Source organism: Penicillium alfredii (genome assembly GCF_028826965.1).
Source record: "Penicillium alfredii strain IBT 34128 chromosome Unknown utg000007l_segment0_segment0, whole genome shotgun sequence".
In the NCBI taxonomy this organism is placed as follows: Eukaryota; Fungi; Ascomycota; class Eurotiomycetes; order Eurotiales; family Aspergillaceae; genus Penicillium; species Penicillium alfredii.
The window spans coordinates 484,629-506,001 of NW_026622704.1; the positions used below are offsets into that span (position 1 = coordinate 484,629).

The 21,373-nt window shown below is 53.1% G+C and overlaps 7 protein-coding genes across 7 annotated transcripts; 5 read left to right on the forward strand and 2 right to left on the reverse strand.

The window, feature by feature from the left end:
- Positions 1 to 54: 54 nt before the first annotated feature.
- Positions 55 to 2,439, reverse strand: NUU61_004862 (SURP domain-containing protein; the record flags this gene model as incomplete). The annotated part of the gene is made up of 1 exon (XM_056655444.1): positions 55 to 2,439. The coding sequence occupies one exon, from the start codon at positions 2,437 to 2,439 to the stop codon at positions 55 to 57; it is 2,385 nt and encodes a 794-aa protein (XP_056511057.1).
- Positions 2,440 to 2,721: 282 nt separating this feature from the next.
- Positions 2,722 to 3,908, forward strand: NUU61_004863 (uncharacterized protein; the record flags this gene model as incomplete). Its single annotated transcript, XM_056655445.1, has 2 exons — positions 2,722 to 2,831; positions 2,879 to 3,908. The coding sequence occupies 2 exons, from the start codon at positions 2,722 to 2,724 to the stop codon at positions 3,906 to 3,908; spliced, it is 1,140 nt and encodes a 379-aa protein (XP_056511058.1).
- A 1,827-nt stretch (positions 3,909 to 5,735) lies between these two features.
- On the forward strand, positions 5,736 to 7,817 carry NUU61_004864 (uncharacterized protein; the record flags this gene model as incomplete). Its single annotated transcript, XM_056655446.1, has 1 exon — positions 5,736 to 7,817. One exon carries the CDS (start codon positions 5,736 to 5,738, stop codon positions 7,815 to 7,817), a length of 2,082 nt encoding a protein of 693 aa, XP_056511059.1.
- An 833-nt stretch (positions 7,818 to 8,650) lies between these two features.
- NUU61_004865 (RTA1 domain-containing protein) lies at positions 8,651 to 9,364 on the reverse strand (the record flags this gene model as incomplete). Its single annotated transcript, XM_056655447.1, has 1 exon — positions 8,651 to 9,364. The coding sequence occupies one exon, from the start codon at positions 9,362 to 9,364 to the stop codon at positions 8,651 to 8,653; it is 714 nt and encodes a 237-aa protein (XP_056511060.1).
- Positions 9,365 to 9,800: 436 nt separating this feature from the next.
- On the forward strand, positions 9,801 to 11,168 carry NUU61_004866 (Zn(II)2Cys6 transcription factor domain-containing protein; the record flags this gene model as incomplete). Its single annotated transcript, XM_056655448.1, has 2 exons — positions 9,801 to 9,911; positions 10,044 to 11,168. 2 exons carry the CDS (start codon positions 9,801 to 9,803, stop codon positions 11,166 to 11,168), a joined length of 1,236 nt encoding a protein of 411 aa, XP_056511061.1.
- A 635-nt stretch (positions 11,169 to 11,803) lies between these two features.
- Positions 11,804 to 18,913, forward strand: NUU61_004867 (CCR4-NOT core subunit CDC39; the record flags this gene model as incomplete). Its single annotated transcript, XM_056655449.1, has 5 exons — positions 11,804 to 12,469; positions 12,533 to 12,857; positions 12,916 to 15,018; positions 15,057 to 18,790; positions 18,848 to 18,913. 5 exons carry the CDS (start codon positions 11,804 to 11,806, stop codon positions 18,911 to 18,913), a joined length of 6,894 nt encoding a protein of 2,297 aa, XP_056511062.1.
- A 1,139-nt stretch (positions 18,914 to 20,052) lies between these two features.
- NUU61_004868 (seipin) lies at positions 20,053 to 21,336 on the forward strand (the record flags this gene model as incomplete). Its single annotated transcript, XM_056655450.1, has 4 exons — positions 20,053 to 20,178; positions 20,226 to 20,410; positions 20,450 to 20,926; positions 20,985 to 21,336. The coding sequence occupies 4 exons, from the start codon at positions 20,053 to 20,055 to the stop codon at positions 21,334 to 21,336; spliced, it is 1,140 nt and encodes a 379-aa protein (XP_056511063.1).
- Positions 21,337 to 21,373: the final 37 nt, after the last annotated feature.

Consider the following 21,373-nt stretch of genomic DNA (forward strand, 5'->3'; position numbering starts at 1 on the left):
GCATTGGACCTTTTCAAGCTATACTATATGTACAATTGTTTACGCCCAACACCCTCACTCAGATTCTGATGCAAACATGTCCTCAGCTTTGGGCCGTGACCTTCGCGAACGCCGAGATTCTGATTCTGGCGGCCCAGAGGGCTGGTTGGGCTGCTCTGGCGCCGGCTGAGGGTGCTGCTTTGGTGGAGGTTCAGGCACCTCTTCATCGATGGGTTCCCTGTCCGGGTCTTCCAAGTCGCTGTCCTCCATCGGCACACCGTCAATGTCACTCATAGATTCATCCTCGGCCACCGCCGCCTCGTAATTTGCAGGGCGGCCAGGATCAAATTGCGCAGATGCGCCCTCTTCATCCACGGTCTTCCACCGGCTCTTCCCCTTAGCAAAGGCACCGGCGGCCCGTTCTGCATCCGCCTTCGCTTTCTCCTTCTGCAACTCCTCTTCGGTAAGTGGGGGGTTTTCAAAGACCTGAGCGAAATGCTCCTGGCTCGATTGTGGAAAGACACACCACCCTTCCCACAGATGGAGAAGGCTGCCCACACTGCGCTTCCATTTCTCTGCTTTGAGCCGGCCCCAATGAAGGTCCTTCTCGAGCCGGCCGAGCTGCTCAAAGACCTTGTGTGAGCGGAGCGCTGCCTCGAAGAGCTGCCGGTATCGCCAGGCGTGGCGCACCCCGCTAGTGGCCGACGACGATAGGATGTCAGAGATGACATAGAGACCGACAAGTTTTGCCGAGGAAAAGTCTAATCGTTCTTTGGATGAAGGTGCATTTTCTCGGTCGGCATTTTCCGAGCTTGCGACTGTCTTTTCCACTTCCCGGTGTGGGTTGGCTCCCGTGTAGGCCAAAGGGCTGAGCACATTCAGAACAATCAGGTCTACGACCTCGTCTGCGCCGGCCCCCGCGTGTTCAATGGCAAAAGCTGTGACTCGTGCGATATCACCCCGCCGCAGTTTGGCATGTGTTGTCGGGAGACGCGCGAGAAGATGTGTGAGCTTAGCCTTCTGTAGAGGGTTCATGTAGCCGAGTCCATCGGGATGTCCGCCCACAGCATCCGGAGGGGGCGCTCCGCCCAGATTTCGCCGGTCGTCTTCGCCGTCCGAATGATCTTCATCGGACGAATTGTAGTCTTCATCCGACACAAACTCGTCAAGACGGGTAGTATACTCAAATTTCAGGTCTTTTTCCTGGGCAGTCCAGATTGCTCCGCCTTCAAACATGGTGGATGGATTTTGGCTCCCGATCTTTTTGCTGCTCCGGGATCGAGGGTTGGTGACGATCTGCCACAATTTCCACCGATAATACACGCCACCTGGGCTTCGCGCATCCCAGATCCAGGCCCATTTCTCCTCATGCTGCACCTCTGGTCGACTCATGAGCAAAGCTTCAAATTCAGGCCCGTGGTTGAGCAGGCTCTCGAGCGTCTTATGTATTAACCGCAGTTGCTTGATATCGGACGGTGTCTTCACTTCCACCTCGAAGTTCGGCCCACTTCGACCATATTTAGGTCCATATGAGCTAGGAGGTGCGAAACCTCCACGATGGGGCCCTGGTGGTGGAGCACGACTCCAGTTACCGCCGAGATTTGGCTGAACAGTCTTCGCACCGAAAGGAAGGGAACTGGTCGTAGACGAGCCAATAGAAGTCGGGATGTTTGAGCTGATTGCTGCGGAAGAGAGGTGTCGTGCGATAGACAAGAAATAGCCCCGGCCAAGATACCGATTCTGAAGGGTGCTCACGGCGCTGTCGATATCTGAGGCTGCGGAGTCGCTGGCAAGAGTGACGATGGCGGTCGAGGACCGCCGTTCTGTAGCAGATTGGCTCTGTGGTTGGAGAAGCTTCACGCTGTCCACGGCCAGAGCAGATGGGATGAGTGACTTGATCACTGGCGGGGATGTCCCAGGAGGAAGGGACGCGAGATATAGCGTAGGTTTGGCCGCAGCTTTCTCTGCCTCTTTTGCATTGGCTGCCCGGTCTTCCACTTCCTCAGAAGTATTGCGAAACGCGGATGTCGCACTCGACGAACTGGGGTTCGCATGCTCAAATCCCATGGCACCTTGCGCGACGTCCCGGTTGCGATGTAGCGGCGCGAAGCCTTCATGGGTTCGTTTTCGAGACAATGATGGTGGCGGCGGGCCTAATGTGCCGGGACCACTATTGCGCGGTCCAGAGCTGGTGAAATGCCGTCTGGCAGGCCCTCCTGCCACCCCGCCGCCCCTGCTACCAAATGTGTTCAGCCGTCCATCGGAGGACCTGGGACCTGTCGGTGCGTCGTCCTCAAATGACTTGACAAAATCTTCATATACCGCGGCGGTTTCGGCCTTTTCCCGGGCGCGTTTGACTTCGGCTTCGGCTTTCTGGCGCTCAAAAAGCGATTTCTTGGGTAGCGCGGAGAGTTTCGCAGAGAGATCGGGGAACCCCTTCCCATTCGACTCGTCGGGCATGTTGCAAGGGTGCTGCAACTGCAGCAGGGAACATGCAGCCGAATCTGTAGGGAAATAAGGAATATAAGATAGATGCGGGTGGTGAACTTAAAAGGGGGGATCCCAGCCAGCTTGCGACAACAGCACTTAGCGAACAGGAATGCGATACTCTATGGAGGCGGTGAACAGAGCGGTCAGGTTATCTGCCTACAACGACCGAATTAACCCCGGCGATGACGTTGACGAACTGACTTCTATCAATACTCTCCAGGGCGAGATTTAAGACAATTGGATTTGCAAATTATGGCTGCACAGGTTCAAGATCTTCTGCGGTTCTTGTCACAGGATGCCAAGATCCCCCTGGCCCTCGCCATGGGAAAGACCTTGGAACTACAAAAGGCTAACTTGACCAAGTATGTCTCCATGAAAGATATATTGATTCATTCTGACCCATAATCAGTCCAGAATACATTGCCAAAGGAAAAATTGAAGTCCTCCAGACAATTTTCAATGACCCCAAAGTCGCCAAGCAAGTACTAAACGCCGCCAAACGAGTCACCAAGAAACGGGGATCCCCCACTGATGCTACAACTACCTCGCCCCAGAAAAGACGAAAAGGCCCCAATATCACAGGAGACTCAACGCCGTACGAGATTGAGTCAGCACTCAGTCTACCCGTCTCGTCTGCTAGCGAGGATGACCTAAGCAACACAATTCTCGTGACAAATCGAGCACCCCTGGTCCTTGCCTTTGCCCTGTGCGTTTTGAAATACACAATGCCCGAGCAGCCGATCTCGAGTAGATTGAGTCTTGCCCAGGCAGTGGTCAGTGTCAACAGCCGTTCCAAGGCTGTTAGTCTTGGTATCGAAAGCGGCAAATCCGCCGAAGAGGAAGGTTGGGGCGAGGGCCATCCCGTCGTCAGAGTACTTGGCAGAGAGATCCGGGTGCTGAAACGATGGGACTATAATCCCCGTGAAGGTGAACCAGCTTCAAGTGCCGCTACAGGACGTAGCGCAGACACGGCATCTGCTGCCAACAACGAAGATAACCAGCGGGAAACCCCTGAAGACGCTCACCGAATGCCACCCCTCTGGGGCGTGGATTTGGAGGCCATGAGGAACTCCCATCATAGTGTTCCTGGAAAAGAGCCCAAAGATCACAGTGTGCTCCCCATCTACACAGCACAATCTGCGCGGTCATACCTGCTACGATCACTCTCAAAGCCGGAAGAACACCCCCCGGAGCCTGTTAAACCTAAACCTGCTACTGTGGTCCAAAACGAGAAAAAGGAATGTGTGGGTCATCTCCTCCGAGCTATCGATCTGGTCTGCCAGTCGTGGGCCTCGACCCTAGATCACCGGGAATTGGACCGACGAGCTTGGGCTTGGTATCTCCGTGTTCGGCCAGATGTGCAGAGCGGAGTACACGGCTGGGGGGAGAAAGGGCAGGTGAAGTTGTCTGGCATCCTGAGTCTGCGAAGAGACCCTTGAATGGGAATGTACAAAGAATATGCAAATTTGATACCCGTGGTTCGATAGCCTATTTATTGTTCGGTTGCCCTGTTTTCCCCCCGTGCAGAATCCCAATAATAAGCATCTCGAGAGATCAGTGCACTTCCCCCAGATTAGTGAGTCTTGATATTACTTCTTCCAGGTAGGAAACCAAGCCAAGACGTTGACAAATAACCATGTTCTATCTTAATACAAACCCTCGATGTCAGTATAAGGCGCTGTGGAGTTTGAGATATCTCATTAGTTTGTAGGAACACTGGATCGGTATGAGGGTTGCCTCGACTATAGTGACATTGCGGATCTGTCTATCCTTGTTGGGGTCTCTATCAAGTTTCGTACTTGAATAATCACTTTCATTATGGAACTGTGGGCTAGGAGATCTTTCTTGTCTTGAGATAAGTAAGATCTATATGTTAATTTCTTTGCATGCTTCACATAGTAGGACGTGACCGAGGCCGGCTTTCCTTGTATAGCGAGGTTGAAAAGAAACCCGAGAATTGCTGATTGGATCAGAGGGTCCTCAGAAGGGACGAATATCCTGAAACATATATGATGACATGGGTTAGAAATGAGACACATCTTATCAGCATGCAGATAGACTCAAAGTACCATAAGTACAAGTACCATAAGCACAAATAGTGACCGCGGCAAGGGGATCAGATTGGATGAAAGGTAGTTCCTGATTTTCGAGTCTCGGTAGTTTTGGTTGGGGAGGGAATTTCATCGCCGTTCTTGGCAGTGGCCCCATTTCTTCCAGATGCCTTCCATGGATCGGATGTCCGACTTGATCTCTTAGCGAGTGACCCAGGCGTGGAACATTGGTTTGCTGGATTCAGAGGGAGACAGGGAAACAAGGAACAGGGAATAAGGCGGAGAGGATCCGAGAGAGAAACAAATGTCTATAGACATGTTTCCCATTCCTGGTTCCCTCTGACGAGAGAGACAAGTAGGGCGTTCTCCCCGTAGTTGGGCCGAGATATCCGACTAATCTTCAACCCTGCTCGGCCTGACAATTGCCATGACGAGTCAGGGTGAAATCGGGAGTCCGTTGGGGGATGCTGCATGTACAAGACCCCAGTGAGTCCGGGTTCCGAAGCGTATCGCGGGTTTCAGAGTTGGGGACGAGCGAAGAAGAGAGTACCTAACCTTGGAACAATCCGAAGAAAAATCAGATTCAAAGCGGTCAAAAAGAAAAGACGCCAAATCATCCAGATCTAGATCCAGCGAAAATACTTGGTGGCGAAGGGGGAAAAGAGAAAAAGAGAAAGGGCCCACCGTGAGCAGCCGGAGGACACCCTAGTCGCTAGTTGGTCGTCCTAGTCACAATAGCGCAACGAGTAGATCAAGGGTTCCAGGGACTGGTATCGTACGGTATGGTTGAAGAAAAAAAGAAATCAATTTGGAATAGCATATCAAGAAATAACACGAATTGCATATAAGCATAGAGAAAATAAATAGCAAAGAGAGAGAGAGACAGAGACAGAGAGAGAGAGAGGAGGGAAAAGACAAGGGATGGTCTGTTACATCGTTGGTACAGCCCCCCCTCCTCGCCCGTAATACGCCGTCACACTCAAACTCATCTCTCTCCTCTCTCTCTCTCCCTCCCCCCATCTCACCTCATCCATTTCCATCTTCGACTCTCCCCCCTCTCTGAACCTCAACCAATTTAACCAGGTGAAGAGAATACGCGGTTTTTGTCTTCTCATCATCGTCCACTTCCTCTCCCTTATCTCATCCAGGGCCCGACCTGCGACCGGATTGACCGAACAACGAGGTGGCCCGACAGGGCTGCCGTAGCAAGGGACAATGCCTGGACACATCTCATCCGAGCATTCTCGCTCCGCGTCACGATCCTCACAAACCCCGCGACTGTCTCAAGGACAGGCCGTCGATGCCATGCCTCGCCATTCCTTCGGTCGCTCCTCCCGTGCCTCTAATCCCAATGTCTTCTCAGACGAGTACTCATTAGAAGCAATCGATCCCGATCGAATCGAACGCGCTCCCAGTCCTTCTTCCATCGCCTCCTCCACGACCCTCCGCTCCAATCAACAACAGCCGAAGACGTTCAACACGGTCACAGCCGACAATGAGAACCCTTTTGCCGATGAAGCCCGGGTCTCACTCGAGGAGGCTCATCGATCAAGTCTTCCTCAGAAGGGAGCCGGCTTCTCAGCCAACCGCAATTCCATCGCCTCTACCACCACCACCCCCTCGATGATTCAACGCAACCAAAGCATCTCCTCCCGTTTCTCGATGCCCCGTGCCCTCAGTCCCTACACCGGAGCCACAGGGCCCAGTCATCCATATGCTATGTACCCCCAAGTAGGCGTCAGTCGATCACCTAGCGTGGGGAGTTCATCGACAATTCGTCAGGCTGACCGTCCTCTGGGCGAGACGAGTGGCCCCCAGCATCCGTACGCGATGTATCCGCAGAATGTGGTCGAGGAAGGAATGGATGATACCGCGATCCCGCTCGGGTTTCCAGGCCACAATCCACCCTACCAGCCACCCGTTGGTCGCCGTGACGATGATGTGGGTGATATCATTGGGCCCGATGGTCACACTGAGCCACTACCTCCCTACTCTCGCTACCCAACTGGCGCGGTTCCCAAGCCTTCAGGGGCCGAGGCCATGGCGGATACCACCACGGCATCAGATGAGCATCAATTAAATCCTGCATCAGGGGACCCCCCTGTCTCAGAAGTCTCGTCGCGGGCCCTCGTTCCGGAAGCTGTCCCGAGTCATGAACGTGGCGCGGACGAACCAGCTCCCACCACAGGCGTTATGGCCTTTGAGGAAAAGCTGAAGCGCAAAGGCAAGCAGACCGCATGCTGCGGGTTGCCTGTTTGGACTTTAGTCCTCGTCGGGACGGTGATGCTGATTGGAGGCTGTATTGGCGGCGTGATCGGCGGCGTCTTGGGAACCAAGAAAGCCGCAGATTCCGAAAAGACAGAGCAATCTCCGTCAACCCAGGGCCCCCCTGTCCGCACAGTAACAACGTCTCCCCAGTTGGATGCCTCCCTGATGACGACCACCCCACCGAACCTCAAGACGGTGCCTACCGGCCACTTCATGATCCCCTCTGTTGTCCACAATTCCTCGGATTTCTGTATCGACGACCATCATTATCGGCGTGCCTGGGCGTGCCAGAATGAGCCTAAAGACTTCGAGGTTCATATTGGCGGACGTGAAGGTCATCACTCGATCATCTTTGCAAACAACGGTCCCAGTCCGACGTTTACATATGGTGCACAAGAACCGCTCCTTCCTCACCCCACACAAAGCTTAAGCATGGCGGTGGATACAAGCGATGTTGGCATGGGCCCTGCCCTGTTTTTCTTTGCCTTGTTCGACAAGCTGGTCATTGTTCCGGAAGAAACGTTCTCAAGCAACTCTTTGTCGGGGCGATCGTTCTTCAAAGACAACAAGATGGTGGGAGATTTACGAAACCGCAAGCAGACTGCTCAACCCGGTGAAAGACCCTGGTTCTGTTGGTGGAACAGCACCACATTGGAGTTTTTCATGTATGTCAACCAGTCGTCAGCGAATAACGGGGACAGCAGTACTGCAGCCACCGATAGCAACATGGCTGCTATTACTGCTGGCTCTCATTCCAACTCCAAACGCGGTGACCCTACCCTCGACTATCCCCGGCGGATCAAAATGGAGGAACGACGCGACTACGCAGACGCCGAAGCGCCTTATTGCCAGCAGATGCAGGTGATGGAGAACAACAAGATCGGAGTTCTCTCGGGTGAAATGTTCAACGTGAAAGAGATCGAACCCACGCCAACCACCACCTATGTCAATCACGATGACTCCAGTCAGACCTATACGGCCCGGGCACACTACGCGAGTGCCTGTTACTGTCAATCTCTGACTGATTAGTGCGGTTACTTTGTGTTTGAGCGGGAAATTTTACACTCTTCATGGTGATCTCTGGTTTTAGGGACCCGGGCGTTGGCGTTAGACCGGCCGTGACATCGGTATTGACTTATGTGCACACGATTGTCTTCATTCTTGACTGTGTGATTCTACCTCATTTTTCCGCGGTTTTCCTCGAAGCCTTGACTTTGTGGATTTCCGTGTTTCAATTTCCGTGTGCCTTCTTTTCTTCGGTTTGTCCAAACTGCCGTTGCGACTGTCTTTTTCGGGCCCGTCTGGCTGGGTTCCTTTTGATCCTTTGTTGATCATTGACTGGGGTTGGCTCTAATGGCGTTTCTTGGATTGGTGCTACTTCGGTCTTGTGATTTGTTTGGTCTGATGTATTGTCCCTGGTTTGGTGGCAGGGCTCCTACGGAAGCTTGTCCTGCCCTAGCATTTTCATTGATGTCTGTCATTGGAAGATAGACTATTTATTTGGAATCTTTCTCTCATGGTTGCCGTGCATTTACCCTCCAGTTGTCTTATATCCCTGAACCCTGAAGCAAGGCCTCTCTAATGGCCCGTTCTTGGCCCTGTCCTCAAAGTACGAAGGCACAGTCCTGGATACCCAAGGGTGAATGCCAGGACTGTCAGGGCAATCATCCTGGGGTCGTCAGCCATCGCCAACACGCAGCTCCGTGACGTACTTACATGCCATCCAGCGTCAGGAATTCCGATTCATTCCGCATCAACGAATTTCCCCAACCCCATGCCATTTCTGGGAGCCTGTTATGTCTCGGGTATCAACCACCGTTCCTTTGGATAGGCATTGTCTGATATGGGGAGGATGGTCGCCCCTACCGGTATATGCATCGAATCAAGACGGTAGTATAGGCCAGTATCTCGGCCCCGAAGATCCACCACATGGCCCGGGAGTATTTGTTCACGCTCATAAAGGACTCGATATTATGATTCTTCTCTCGACTCGGCTCACTCTTCCATGCTGCCACGATGAAATCCACAGCTAAGATTCCACATATGGCCATCGTGGCCACCTGAAACGAAATACCCGCGATGATGATATCGTTTCCGGCATCCATCCGCGCCACATCGCTCCCAGCCGAATTCACCACGCCACCACCCACAGCCTGCAACACAATCGAGCCGGCGTCGCAGCCGATGAAAGTCCACGTGAAGAGTCGGGGGTTGAGCCGCGAGTACTGCGGCCCCACGTGGATGATGATGTGTTTGAGTGTTAGATAGATGCCGGCGGCGATGAACGTCGGTGCTAAGATCAGGCAGAAGATCTGGAGTCGGAACGCTGCTGTCGACCAAGGGTTGGCGTGCATCAGTATTCGGCCTATGTATCCGGTCATTTCCATGAATGTTCCTATCCCCAGTGCAGTGAGAAATGTCCATGTTCGGAAGTAGATGCCCAAGATGCTCTGGGATAATCCTGCCACGCCGAAGTAGACGGCGAAGAAGGAGTTGGCGCCGAGGTTGGGATAGTAGCCGTAGACGGTTGCTTCGATTGGGCAGCTTGGGCTGATTTCTGTGCATTGGAATGACATCCTGGCGTTCTTTTGTGCGAGGTTTCTATAGACAGAAGAGAAAGAGAAAAAACGAAGACGAGATGTATATGGTGAGGATTCCAAAGCAGTTTATATGTTTATTTAAAATTTTAGCAATAATTTAGCAATGACTCCCTTTCAAACCTCTTACTCTTCGTAACCTTCGCGATCGTGATCGCAATCGCTCATGAATATATCGGGGTGTAATATCGTGGCGTTGATGGCCCCCGTTGATCACCGTGTTCGTGTTCGAGTTCGCGCTCTCTGCCTTGTCGTCCGTCACCTACTCAACTACGCAGCGATTCCATCTCAATCCCAGGCAAATTGATGTAGGTCCATGCAATTGTCCGTGGCTTATGCATTTGGACAGGATCAGCGATTCATTCTAAATGTGGATATCCAAGTGCCAGTCTGGTAGCGTCAACCCGATCTGGAGATGGAGACCCATCCGGCTTCAGAGCCAGCAGGTCGGAGGAAGGCGCCTGCTCGGCGATCTCATAAAAAGTCACGGACTGGATGTGAACAGTGCAAGGTCCGCCGTGTCAAGGTATGACAACTTGTGATAAGCCGAGTCCTCCGCTGAGTCGTATATGGCTCCTTGAACCTCCCCACCCCCCCCCCCCCCCCCCGGAGGTCGATGTTGGGTCGCGCCAACAAGTCATTCTGATTGATTCTCTAGTGTGATGAGACACGCCCAGAGTGCTCCAACTGCACCTATCGGGATCTCCACTGCACTTATGCAAAAATCGCAAAAGACCCAGCCCCCGACTCTCCAGCCGCTCCTGCAGTGCCTGATGACTCGCTCCATCAGGGGTTTCCCGACAAGAAGCAGCCACAGGGGCCTGAGGCTCATGATCGTAATGAGCTACCAGAAAGATCAATCGAGGCCACGGAACAGAAGTACAGTATTCGGGACCTCGAGTTGATGCACAGGTTCTCAGTCGACACGTACAAGTACCTGTGCGGAGACCAGACCGACATGCAGGAATGGCAGACCCATATCCCGCAATATGCCTACAAATATGAGTTCTTAATGCATGGTATTCTTGCGCTAGCCGCATTGCATACTACAGCCATCACCGCCGACCCCGATAAGGCACTGCCATACCTCGACTCAGCTCTTCATTACAACCACCTATCCTTTGGACCTTTCCGACACGCACTCAGTCATCTGACCCCACAGAACTGTGACGCTGTCTACGCCTACTCTGCTATTATCACCGCCCTCAACATTGCCCTACCGCTCCTCAATGCAAGACTCCGCGGCGAGCACCTCACCATGATCGAAAACATGGTGACAGCCTTCGAGCTCGTGCAGGGTGCCGGCAATATCTCTCGGATTAGTGCATCATGGCTGCAAGCCAGCATATTCTCCAAATCCAGCGTCTGGGAGATGCAGAATGCCGAGCTGGACCCCCAGACCGTCGGTGCCCTCGAGCAACTAGACCGGCTAAACCATTCCGTCACCACTGCTGACCCCGAGGAGCTGAGCACAAATCACGAAACAATTGAAATTCTACGATCATTTTTCTCCAAGTTTGCCCATTCTCCACACCCGGCCCCTATTCTTGCCTGGCTTTTCTATGTGAAGAAGGACTTTGTCGATCGACTGCGCATGCGACGGCCTTTTCAATTGTTGGTGTTAATGCACTGGGGTGTCTTGCTGCACGAGCTGGGGCACCACTTTTGGTGGGCTGAAGGCTCTGGAAAGGCCCTCGTGGCCGAGCTGCTGTCGGTGCTCGAGGTGGAAGTCCCCGAGTGGGAGCGAGCTTTGGAATGGCCGCAGTATAAAGTAGGATGTTGATGTATTTTTCCAAGTGATAATGTCAATATGCCCAAAACCCCACAGAAACTGTATACATAGAGGACAGCATGTTTACCATGAACGACCCATGGATTTCGAGGAATCAAGTTGACTGGTGGCATCAACAAACCACCAAGAAGCAATATCCAAATTAGGAAAAATGGGAGAAGCTGACTCACCCACGGTCGATCGACCACGTGACTTGTCTTCGGCGGGGAGCAGCAAGAGACTCAGGGCAAAGCAGGCCAGGTACAAGGGCAGTTGGGATTGAAAGAAGCTGATTTCCTCAATTTAAGTAAGTATCTCCAGTTCTCTTTCACCTAAAGTCCTCTTCCTCACCCTTGGTCGGCTGCCTAGCTGCCCAAAGCTCTCTCTGGACACCTGAGGCAGCAATTATCCACCTCGCACCTGGCACCCATTCCTCCCTCCAACCTCTCCGTTCCATCGACCTCCATCCATTCCTCTTCCACAACCCCATCTTCTTTTCCGCCTACCCCCCCTTACTTTCCTGAACGCACGAAATTACTTCCTGCGCCTTTTTTTGATCGGCACGATCGATCGTATCTGTCCACAGCGCCTGTCACGCTTAAAAATCTGTCTTTGGACCCCCCAGATCAAATGATCGCGTCTCCTAGATGACCTTCCCTCCCCCTCACCCTTCCGCCCAATCGTCGATTGCTTCTGGCACCGATAAATCTTCTTCGACCAGGACTGATATTGGTGCCTGGGGTCGGTCCGTGTCCCAGTCCGGCGTTCGTCGTGGGTTGACTCCCCTCGCGACCAACCTTCCCCCCACCGTTCCTCCGTCTTCCCGGGGCTTGGAATCAGGCCCGGGGGCCTCTACGCCGTCCTCCTTCTCTGCCGTTCTGAGTTCCTCCAGGGGACTTTCCGGTGGCAGCCCCAAGCCCGCACCCTCGCCGTTCACCTCACTACAATCTGGCTTGCAACAACAGGGCCAGTCGCTCTCGTCTCCAAAGTTTCGGGCTCATACCCCATCCGCAGGGTCCCATTTGGCCTCTGCAACAGGCCCCATCACGGGTGGTGGAGGCACTGGGGGAGGAGGTGGTGGGCCGGGCTCTTCGAGAGGCGTCGCCTTTTCACCGCTATCGTCCGGAACAACCGTGAACTCACCCACGGGCTTCGCCTCTGACAAGCCGGGATCTGCAGCTTCCGCGGCCGCTCACTCGAGTCAATCCTCACTCACTAAAATCTCCATCGCGCAGGTCTTCCTCCTGCTCGATTCCATTACAGAAAAAGAAGGCAAGGAAAAGTGGGAGACCAAGGCTGCCCAGATTCACAAGGTAAGTGTATCGCACGGTCTCCTCCCCTGCACCTCTCTGTGCGAGATACTGAAGTAGATCCAGCTTGTTACATCCAACGGAATGGAGGTCTTTTCCAAATACTTTCGCCGTCTTTTGACAGGCAATGCGCCTCAAATCTTTCCCGGGGTCAACAAGTCCGTCGAAAATGCCGGCAACTACCCCCTTCTTGTCCAGGAGGTGCAGAAGGTTGCCTCGGACCCTGAACAAGCCCAAAAAATTGCCGAGACGGTAGACACATCGGAAGGCGACATCTTTCGCGATTTCGATTTGTCGACCTTCCTGGATCATTTCCGTCTCGACCCTGTCGTCAAGGTTGCACTTGCTTTGGCCTTCAAGATGACCAACAAATCCGATCTTCGTGCTAAGGGTAGGTTTCTTGGTTATTGTTGAAAGTATTTACCGCTAACTATTCTGTCCTCCATTAGCCGATGCGATCCTCTCAAACTCCGTTGCCCCCTTCCTACAGAGCCTTGCAAACCCCTCAGAAACCACCAAGGACTACCAGAACACTTTCCTCGGCATCACAATCGAACGATTCATTCTCTACCCCCCCCGCAACTTCACCGACGATGTTAAGGCGAAGTTGGTTTACGCAACAAACTTGCGATATCAGAAAATGGGCTTGGATATGCCGTTTGAGGTCTCATCCGCTCTACAAATGTTCAACTTTGTCAACCCGCGCTTCACCCTCGTGCGACAGCTCCACTCCAAGGGACCGCGAGCGACAGCAAACTCGGAATCAGCTGCGGAGGTGATCAATGCCGCTGGACCAGAAAGCTGGAATGAGGAGCACTTGGCTAGTGCTCTTCTGTTTATGGTTCTGTCGCAATACTGGCAACAGTACTCACTGGAGACCTTCCTGAACGCCTATGCCGATAGGAAAATTAATTGGCCTATTGTGTTTCGAAACTTTGATCGAGAAGGTCTCAGGGTGGATCCAAAGCAGTTTGTCAAGCTGTACAGCCTTCTTTCGACCGTCTCTACGGATTCTCTGGACGTTCAAAGACTGTGGGGCGGTGATTGGGAGCACCGTGACACGCAAATGTCATTCTTGACGGCTTTTATCGCTGCTCGCACGGACGCATCTCAAATCCCCCATTTGCGTGCGACCTTCCCTGCCGACTTTTTTGAGGACGCGCCCGAGATTGTTAAGGTGCAAGGTGAGCGTGCGGCAAAGTCGCCTTTGCGATCTATGGATGCCATGAAAGCCATCTTCGACCTTGCGCTATTCTCGCAGGCCTCGTGGGCTGCCACTGAAAGCCAGCTCTTGATTAAGGCTGTACTCCAATACGATCTCCCAGTATTTCTCTGTTCCGCCCTCGCTCTCCCGCAGCCGTGGTCTAGCGTCCAGCAAAGTTTCGTGCTGCGGACTTTCATCGTTTTCATTACCAAGCAAGAAGAGGGCTATCAGCTTGCTCTCCATGGGGCATGGAGGCAAGACCGACAGTGGGTTTCGGAGCAACTCTTCACTGCTTTCACCCAAGACCCCACCTCAACAGCAGCGATTTATGACCATGCCGCCGCGTACGGTTGGCTCGATTACCTCCTTGGCTTCACCAATGGACTTGCTCTCGATCTCGCCTGCTACTCTCAGCGCATGGGCACATTTGACCTCGAGCAGTGGGTCCGGAATGCCTCCCAGAAGGGACCACTCGATATGGGCGCTTTACTGTCGAAATTTTTGAGAATCAAGGCTGATGATGAACTCCACGTCCAGCGGAAAGAACAGTCTGTCCCTCAGATGGTCAGCCTCTCCGTGAAAACCGTGTACACGCTCCTGTCTGTACTGGAGGAATATGTCGGAGACCGTGAAAACCTCACACCCGTTCAACGCATCTGTATCCAGACATACCCTCGACTGATCAACTACGGCGAAGGGTTCGACGACGTCATCGACGCCAATGGTCAAAACGGGAACACCTTGCCCGAGACAATTGACAAGCAGATGCAGGACCTGTTTGGCAAGATGTACCACGAAGAACTTTCGCTCAGGGAGATGTTGGAGTTGATGCGGAACTACAAGTCGTCCCGGGACTCCACCGAACAAGATCTCTTTGCTTGCATGGTGCACGGCCTTATCGACGAATACCATTGCTATCACGAATACCCGCTGGAGGCTCTGACAAAGACCGCGGTCATGTTTGGCGGCATCATCAACTTCCGTCTGGTTGATGGCATTACACTGAAGGTCGGCCTCGGCATGATTCTCGAGGCCGTCAGAGAACATGAAGTGCACGACCCGATGTACAAATTTGGTGTGGAGGCGATCGAACAGTTGATCAACCGCCTTCCCGAGTGGGCCGGTTTCTGTCATCTGCTCCTGCAGATCCCATCTCTGCAGGGGACGCCCATCTTCCAGAAGGCCGAGGAAGTACTTGGGGAGGAAGGCAATCAGCTTGGAGATGCAGAGGCCGGGCGATTCGAGGAACTTGCCGCTTCGACCTTGACTAATGGCAATGTGGACGATTCATCGATTGCTGATGGCTCCTCGCGCAAGTTCCGTTCCGTTCAAGTGGATCCCCCCTCCGGTCGGAGCTTTACCAAGAACCGGATGAAGATATCCAAGACAAGATCCTTTTCGTCCTGAACAATGTTTCGGAGCAGAACATCGACGAGAAGCTGCGCGATTTGCGAGACGTGTTGCGCGACCAGCACCACCAGTGGTTTGCCTCATACCTGGTGGAGGAGCGCGCAAAGTTGCAGCCTAACTTCCAGCAACTTTACTTGGACCTTCTCGACCGCATCGGGGACAAGATTCTGTGGGCCGAAGTTCTGAGAGAGACCTATGTCAGCGTCGCCAAGCTACTCAACTCGGAAGCCACCTTGAATTCGTCGACTGATCGCGGCCATCTCAAGAACCTGGGTGCTTGGCTGGGTTCGTTGACTATCGCGAAAGACAAGCCCGTCAAACACAAGAACGTCTACTTCAAGGGCCTGCTCCTGGAGGGTTATGATACCCAGCGCCTCATGGTCACTATTCCATTTACTTGCAAGGTGTTGGTGCAGGCAACTAAGTCTACAGTGTTCAAGCCTCCCAACCCATGGTTGATGGACATTCTGGGCCTCCTGCTTGAGCTGTACCATTTCGCCGAGCTGAAGCTTAACCTTAAGTTCGAGATTGAGGTTTTGTGCAAAGACCTGGATCTTGACCACAAGGCGATTGAACCCTCCATCATCATTCGTGACCGTGCAGCCCATGGTGAAGAGGCTCTGTCGACCACCAACATTCCGGAGGGTCTGGAGGCCTTTGATGATATGGCTCTTACCTCGATAAACCAGGGCATCCGAAATGAAAGACTGTCGCCCTCTGCCATCATATCGACCCTCCCCAGCCTTGATAAGATCCTTGTCCTCCCCTCATCGGCAAGCAGTATGGTGGACCCCAGCATTCTCCGCCAGATTGTTCACACCGCCGTCGAGCGGGCTATTGCCGAGATCATCACTCCTGTCGTGGAGCGCTCTGTCACTATTGCCTCCATCTCCACCGTTCAGCTGGTGTCGAAGGACTTCGCGATGGAGCCCGATGAGGAAAAGGTACGACATGCTGCAGGCATCATGGTCCGACAGCTTGCTGGCAGCTTGGCTCTGGTTACCTGCAAAGAGCCGCTCAAGGTTAGCATGACCAATTACATCCGGATGATCCAGCAAGAGTACTCCGATCAGCCCATGCCCGAGGGTCTGATTCTGATGTGCGTGAATGATAACCTGGATGCTGCCTGTGGAATTGTCGAGAAAGCTGCGGAGGAGAAGTCTCTTCCCGAGATTGAGAAGGTCATCGAGCCCCAGCTGGAGGCACGCCGTCGTCACCATGCCGCTCGGCCTAATGAGCCGTTCATTGATCCGTCCATGAATCGTTGGGGATTATTCATTCCGGAACCCTACCGGCAAGCCCCTGGTGGCCTCAACAAAGAACAGCTGGCGATCTACGAAGAATTTGCTCGCCAGTCCCGGGGTCCCGCAACCGCTCACCCCCAGAACGTTTCTACCGACTCCGGCCGCCAGCTTCCCGATGTCCTTCAGGAGTCCTACCCTGCCATTCCCAACCTTTCCACTCCGGCTGAGCAGCCCGCTGTTCCCCATAGAACCCCTCAGGCCCAGCATGCAGTTTCGCAGATGGCCGTTCATACGAACGGCTTCCTTGATGCTCAAACCCCTCGGGAAAGAGTGGAAACTCTCGTCTCCGACCTGCAGCAGTCTACCCGCAACACCCCCGAGGAACACATCAAGGACCTTCCCAAAGACAGCGCTGTTCTCCAAGAGTACAACCAGGCATTGCGCACCATCCTGGTTTCGCCCAATGGCGAGGAACTCGCACGTCTGACTTCGCTCAAGATTTGCACGACTCTGTACTCTCAGTCACCAGTGCCCCTGGAAATTGAGGTTCTTGTGCACCTTCTCGCCAAGCTCTGCGATATGTCCACCCTCATCGCACGGTACACGTGGGCTCTGCTTTCGGAAGTTGATGATGAGCACATGTTCAATGTGCCAGTCACGGTGGCACTCATCGATGCAGGCCTCCTGGACATTCGTCGCGTCGATATGGTTCTGACTCGACTCATTTTGCAGAAGAATGTTAGCGCACTCGAGTTGCTGGACAACCTGATGGATCGTGTTCTTTTCAGTGATGAACCCTCGGCTTTGCGGTCAGACTTCTCCGGTAGTCTTGAGGCCATGACCCAGTGGCTCGCAGAGGATGGCAGTGTCACTCCGGCCATTGAGATTGTTCGCAAGCTGCGCGATGTCGGCATCCCCGAGGTTGTCAACCCTCTTCTCAGCAATCAAACCCGGTCCAAGCGTGACCAAATGGAGTACATCTTCAGCGAGTGGATCGGCATCTACAAGGCTCCCGGTGCCACTGACCGCACTTATTACTCTTTCCTCCAGGATATTCACCAGCGCCAGGTGATGAACAACCAAGAGGACTCGGCTATGTTCTTCCGCCTCAGCATCGACATCTCCGTTGGCATGTTCGAGCACGAGTCCCAAAACCCCAACGGTAGCCTTGATGAGGCTTTCCTTTACATTGATGCCCTCGCCAAACTTGTCATTCTTTTGGTCAAGTTCCAGGGCGAGAGCACTGGGGCCGTGAAGGCTAGCAAGCCTGCCTACTTCAACTCTATCCTGTCCATTCTGGTCCTTGTCCTGAACAACCACCAAGTTATGAGAGGGGAAGCGTTCAACCAGCGTGTTTTCTTCCGGCTGTTCTCTAGCATCTTGTGCGAGTACTCCATGAATGGGCTTCAGCACAGCGATCAGCACCAGGGCATGATCTTTGCTCTGGCCAACAAGTTCCTGTCTCTCCAGCCCCGATACATCCCCAGCTTTGTATATGGGTGGCTTTCGCTGGTTTCCCACCGGGTCTTCATGTCCGACATGCTGAACATGCCGGAGCGCGCAGGCTGGGCACCATACTGCGAGATCATGCAGGCCCTTCTGTCCTACATGGGCGAGCAGCTCAAGGCGGCCAACATTTCTTACGTCGCCAAGGATTTGTACAAGGGTGTGCTTCGCATTCTGCTCATTCTCCACCACGATTTCCCGGAGTTTGTGGCTGAGAACCACTTCCATTTCTGCAATGTAATTCCGGCTCACTGCGCTCAGCTCCGCAATCTTGTTCTCAGTGCCTACCCTTCGTCATTCCACAAGCTGCCTGATCCCTTCCGGGAGGGCTTGAAGGTTGAGCGCATTGAAGAGATGCGGGAAATCCCTAAGATTGCAGGCGATGTTGTTGCTCCTTTGCAGCGCGTGGGTATCAAGGACGTTGTTGATGGCGTACTCCAGCACGACAATGTGTCTGAGGCAGCCATCCAGCAGGTGTGCGATGCTGTGATCAACTCGGAGATTCAGGACACTGGCCTCTTCTATGCCCCCATTAACGTGCATGTCGTTCTCGTCAACGCCCTTGTTTTGTACATTGGGCAGAAAGCGGTAGCTGAACACACGCCTAAGAGCAACACTCGCAGCGCATTTGAGAACTCCACCCACACCATCCTCCTGGAGAAGCTCGCACAAACCATGCGCCCCGAGGCCCGGTATTACTTGCTGAGCGCCATGGCGAACCAACTCCGTTACCCCAACAGTCACACCTATTTCTTCAGCTTCGCGATTCTGCGTCTCTTCGGTGTCGACTATTCTGAGCAGGATGACTCGGACATCCGCCAGCAAATCATCCGGGTGCTTCTGGAACGACTCATCGTCCACCGCCCGCACCCGTGGGGCTTGATTATTACGCTGCAGGAGCTCCTTCAGAACCGAAGCTACTCCTTCTTCCGCCTTCCGTTCATCCAAGCGGCTCCGGAGGTATGTTCTTTCTCTCATGGGTTGGTTATTTCACTAGATACTAATTTCTTACCTCAGATCGGCCGCCTCTTCGATGCCCTCCTCCAACACATCCAACAGCAGAGCCCCCGTCCTCTTGCTTAAGCTTTGCTGATTTCCCATCTCTCTCCTCTCCTCTCCGATCCCTCTACGAATCTTCTTTACGCTTCAGTCACCGCATGTGGCGCCGCACTCTTAATTGCATGTACTTTTGACGGGGTCTGGGCCTTGCAATGGCTTTTATGTTTCAGCTTTTCTTTTACTTTTTTTGTCTCATGTTAGGGCTGGGGTTTACCGTGGGGATGGCATGCATATTTCTTATTATCTTATCTTATCTTATTTTTCTTTGCTCTCTTCCCCTGTCACGATGTCTGCATGACTTTCGAGGTTTTTTCTTTCTCATGATGTTTTCGCGTTCGAATGCTTCTCCGCAACCCTGTAATGATAAGATTGTAAAAGCTGGAGTTTGACGGCTTGTTGCTTGTGTTACTTATGCCCATGGTGTGCCTTGCAATGTATGCTTGTGGTTTTGAAAGGCCGTGAAATGCCTTCCTAGTAGTGTCATCAACATGCCCCCCTGGGTAGCTATAGCCGTTAGTCTCTCTCATTCAGATCAGATTCAAAGTTGCACAACGACTTACCTAACTTCTCTTCTAATGGATATTACCCATCTCTTCAGTCTATTTATCCTTCGTGGATAGCGCAATCGAACCCAGCAAGTCTAGCCCGAGCAACGTATCGAACAGCTGAAGAAATACCTGCAAGACCCGGCCCCCAGAATACCACGCCAAAAGACCAATATTCTGGGACTCATTTGGATGTATGAGACTGGGGAACTCGGGCCTCTTGTCTATCCTGGCCAGGAAACTTTCTAGGTCTGTGAGGGGAAGATTATGGATCCGCGACCTAGTCTGAATGATCTGGTGGATATTATGCCTCAGTCTGCTTTATGTGCGGAGGTTAGTTTTGTGTTTTGGTTGTGCTTTAACTAATGTTAATTTCTGACTGCTTCTCTGGAGACTTCTAGATACCCGCTTAACACCGTCAACTAGTGATATGGTATGCTTGCATAGTGTTGATCTGGGGGTTCTATGACAATGCGAGGAGATACCATATTATTTGCATTCATATTTTAATATCGTGCTGCTATATAATGAATATTCTGTTATTTTAATGGATATTGTTATTTATTTGCAATTGTAATGAAGTAAATCATGGTTAAAGGTGGATAGAGGATGCTCAGCATGTGGGGAACCCAAGCTTGCTCCACAGAACCTCATGTCAACTTGTCAACCATCATGGCCGACTCAGAATACGCTGATGATGAGTCGGAATACGACAGCCCATCCTCTTCAAGGGCGGTGGTGATGGTCAGTTTATTTCCTCTGGGTGAGATTCCTGGCTAATGACCCGACAGGACGCGTTCCTCGCCCCTCTCCGCGCGTTGATCTCCAAGTCCGCCCTGCGGGTCTACGTGAATACCCTGCTGTTTCTCGGCGCCGCACTGCTCCTCTTTGGAGTCTCCGGCTTTGCATACGGGGTGTTCTATTTGAGATTCATCCCCACGGTGGGACTGGAGCGAGAGGTGCATCTACAATTTGGGTAGGAGAACGCGCTTTGACAACCACCCACACACCATAGTACTGACTCGGTTGCCAACAGCGATGGCCATCCATGGGGAACCGCCTCCGTCGACTCGAAGTTTGTGTCGCTGCAGCCCTACGATGTCGCTGTCACCCTCGAATTGCCGCGTACGCCCTCCAACCTCGACACCGGCAACTTCATGGTCGACCTCGCCCTCTTCTCCCGCCCTGCCGCGTCCGTGCTCCCAGGCTCGACCAATGCACTGAACCGGCTCTCCCACTCCCGCCGACCGGCGATCCTGACCTACACCTCGCCGCTGGTGGATGTGGCTCGACGTTTGGCGCGTCTACCGCTTTACGTGGTCGGCTGGCGCCGCGAAGCCGAGATGCTTGAAGTACCTATGATGGAGAAGGTGGAGTTTCAGCGGGGCGCACGCAATCTGCCTCAGAGCCTACGCCTTGAAATCCAAAGCGATGGGAAGATGCAGGTCTACTCTGCTCGGGTGGAGTTCCGGGCCCAGTTCACGGGGTTGAGGTAGGCTGCTGGATCGCAATTGGATATCTCGAGCATAATGGGCTAACAGAAGCAATAGATATTTCATGTACCGGTGGAAACTGACCTCCTTTGTGGTTTTCAGCTCCGTATTCTGGTCGCTTTCCCTGGCTTCTGCCGGTGCCACTTGGTTGCTTTTGACATGGGCGCTGCGGCCCCAGGAAACACCCGAGAGTATCAAGGCTGAACCACGCGACCTAATCAAGGAGGAGCCAGAAGAAGACAGTAGCTCGGATGAATCGGTGGTTGTCAAGAAGGAGGAGCCTGATAGTACGCTGGTCAAAAGCTATCCCGTCGAGGGAGACGAATCCGGGATTGGTTCTGGACTTGAGAGCGCAGAAGCGCGTGGAGTACAGAAACGGCGCAGTCATTTGACCCAGGATGGCGATTGAATCTAGCGATCTGCGACGGTTTTAATTTACTATGATG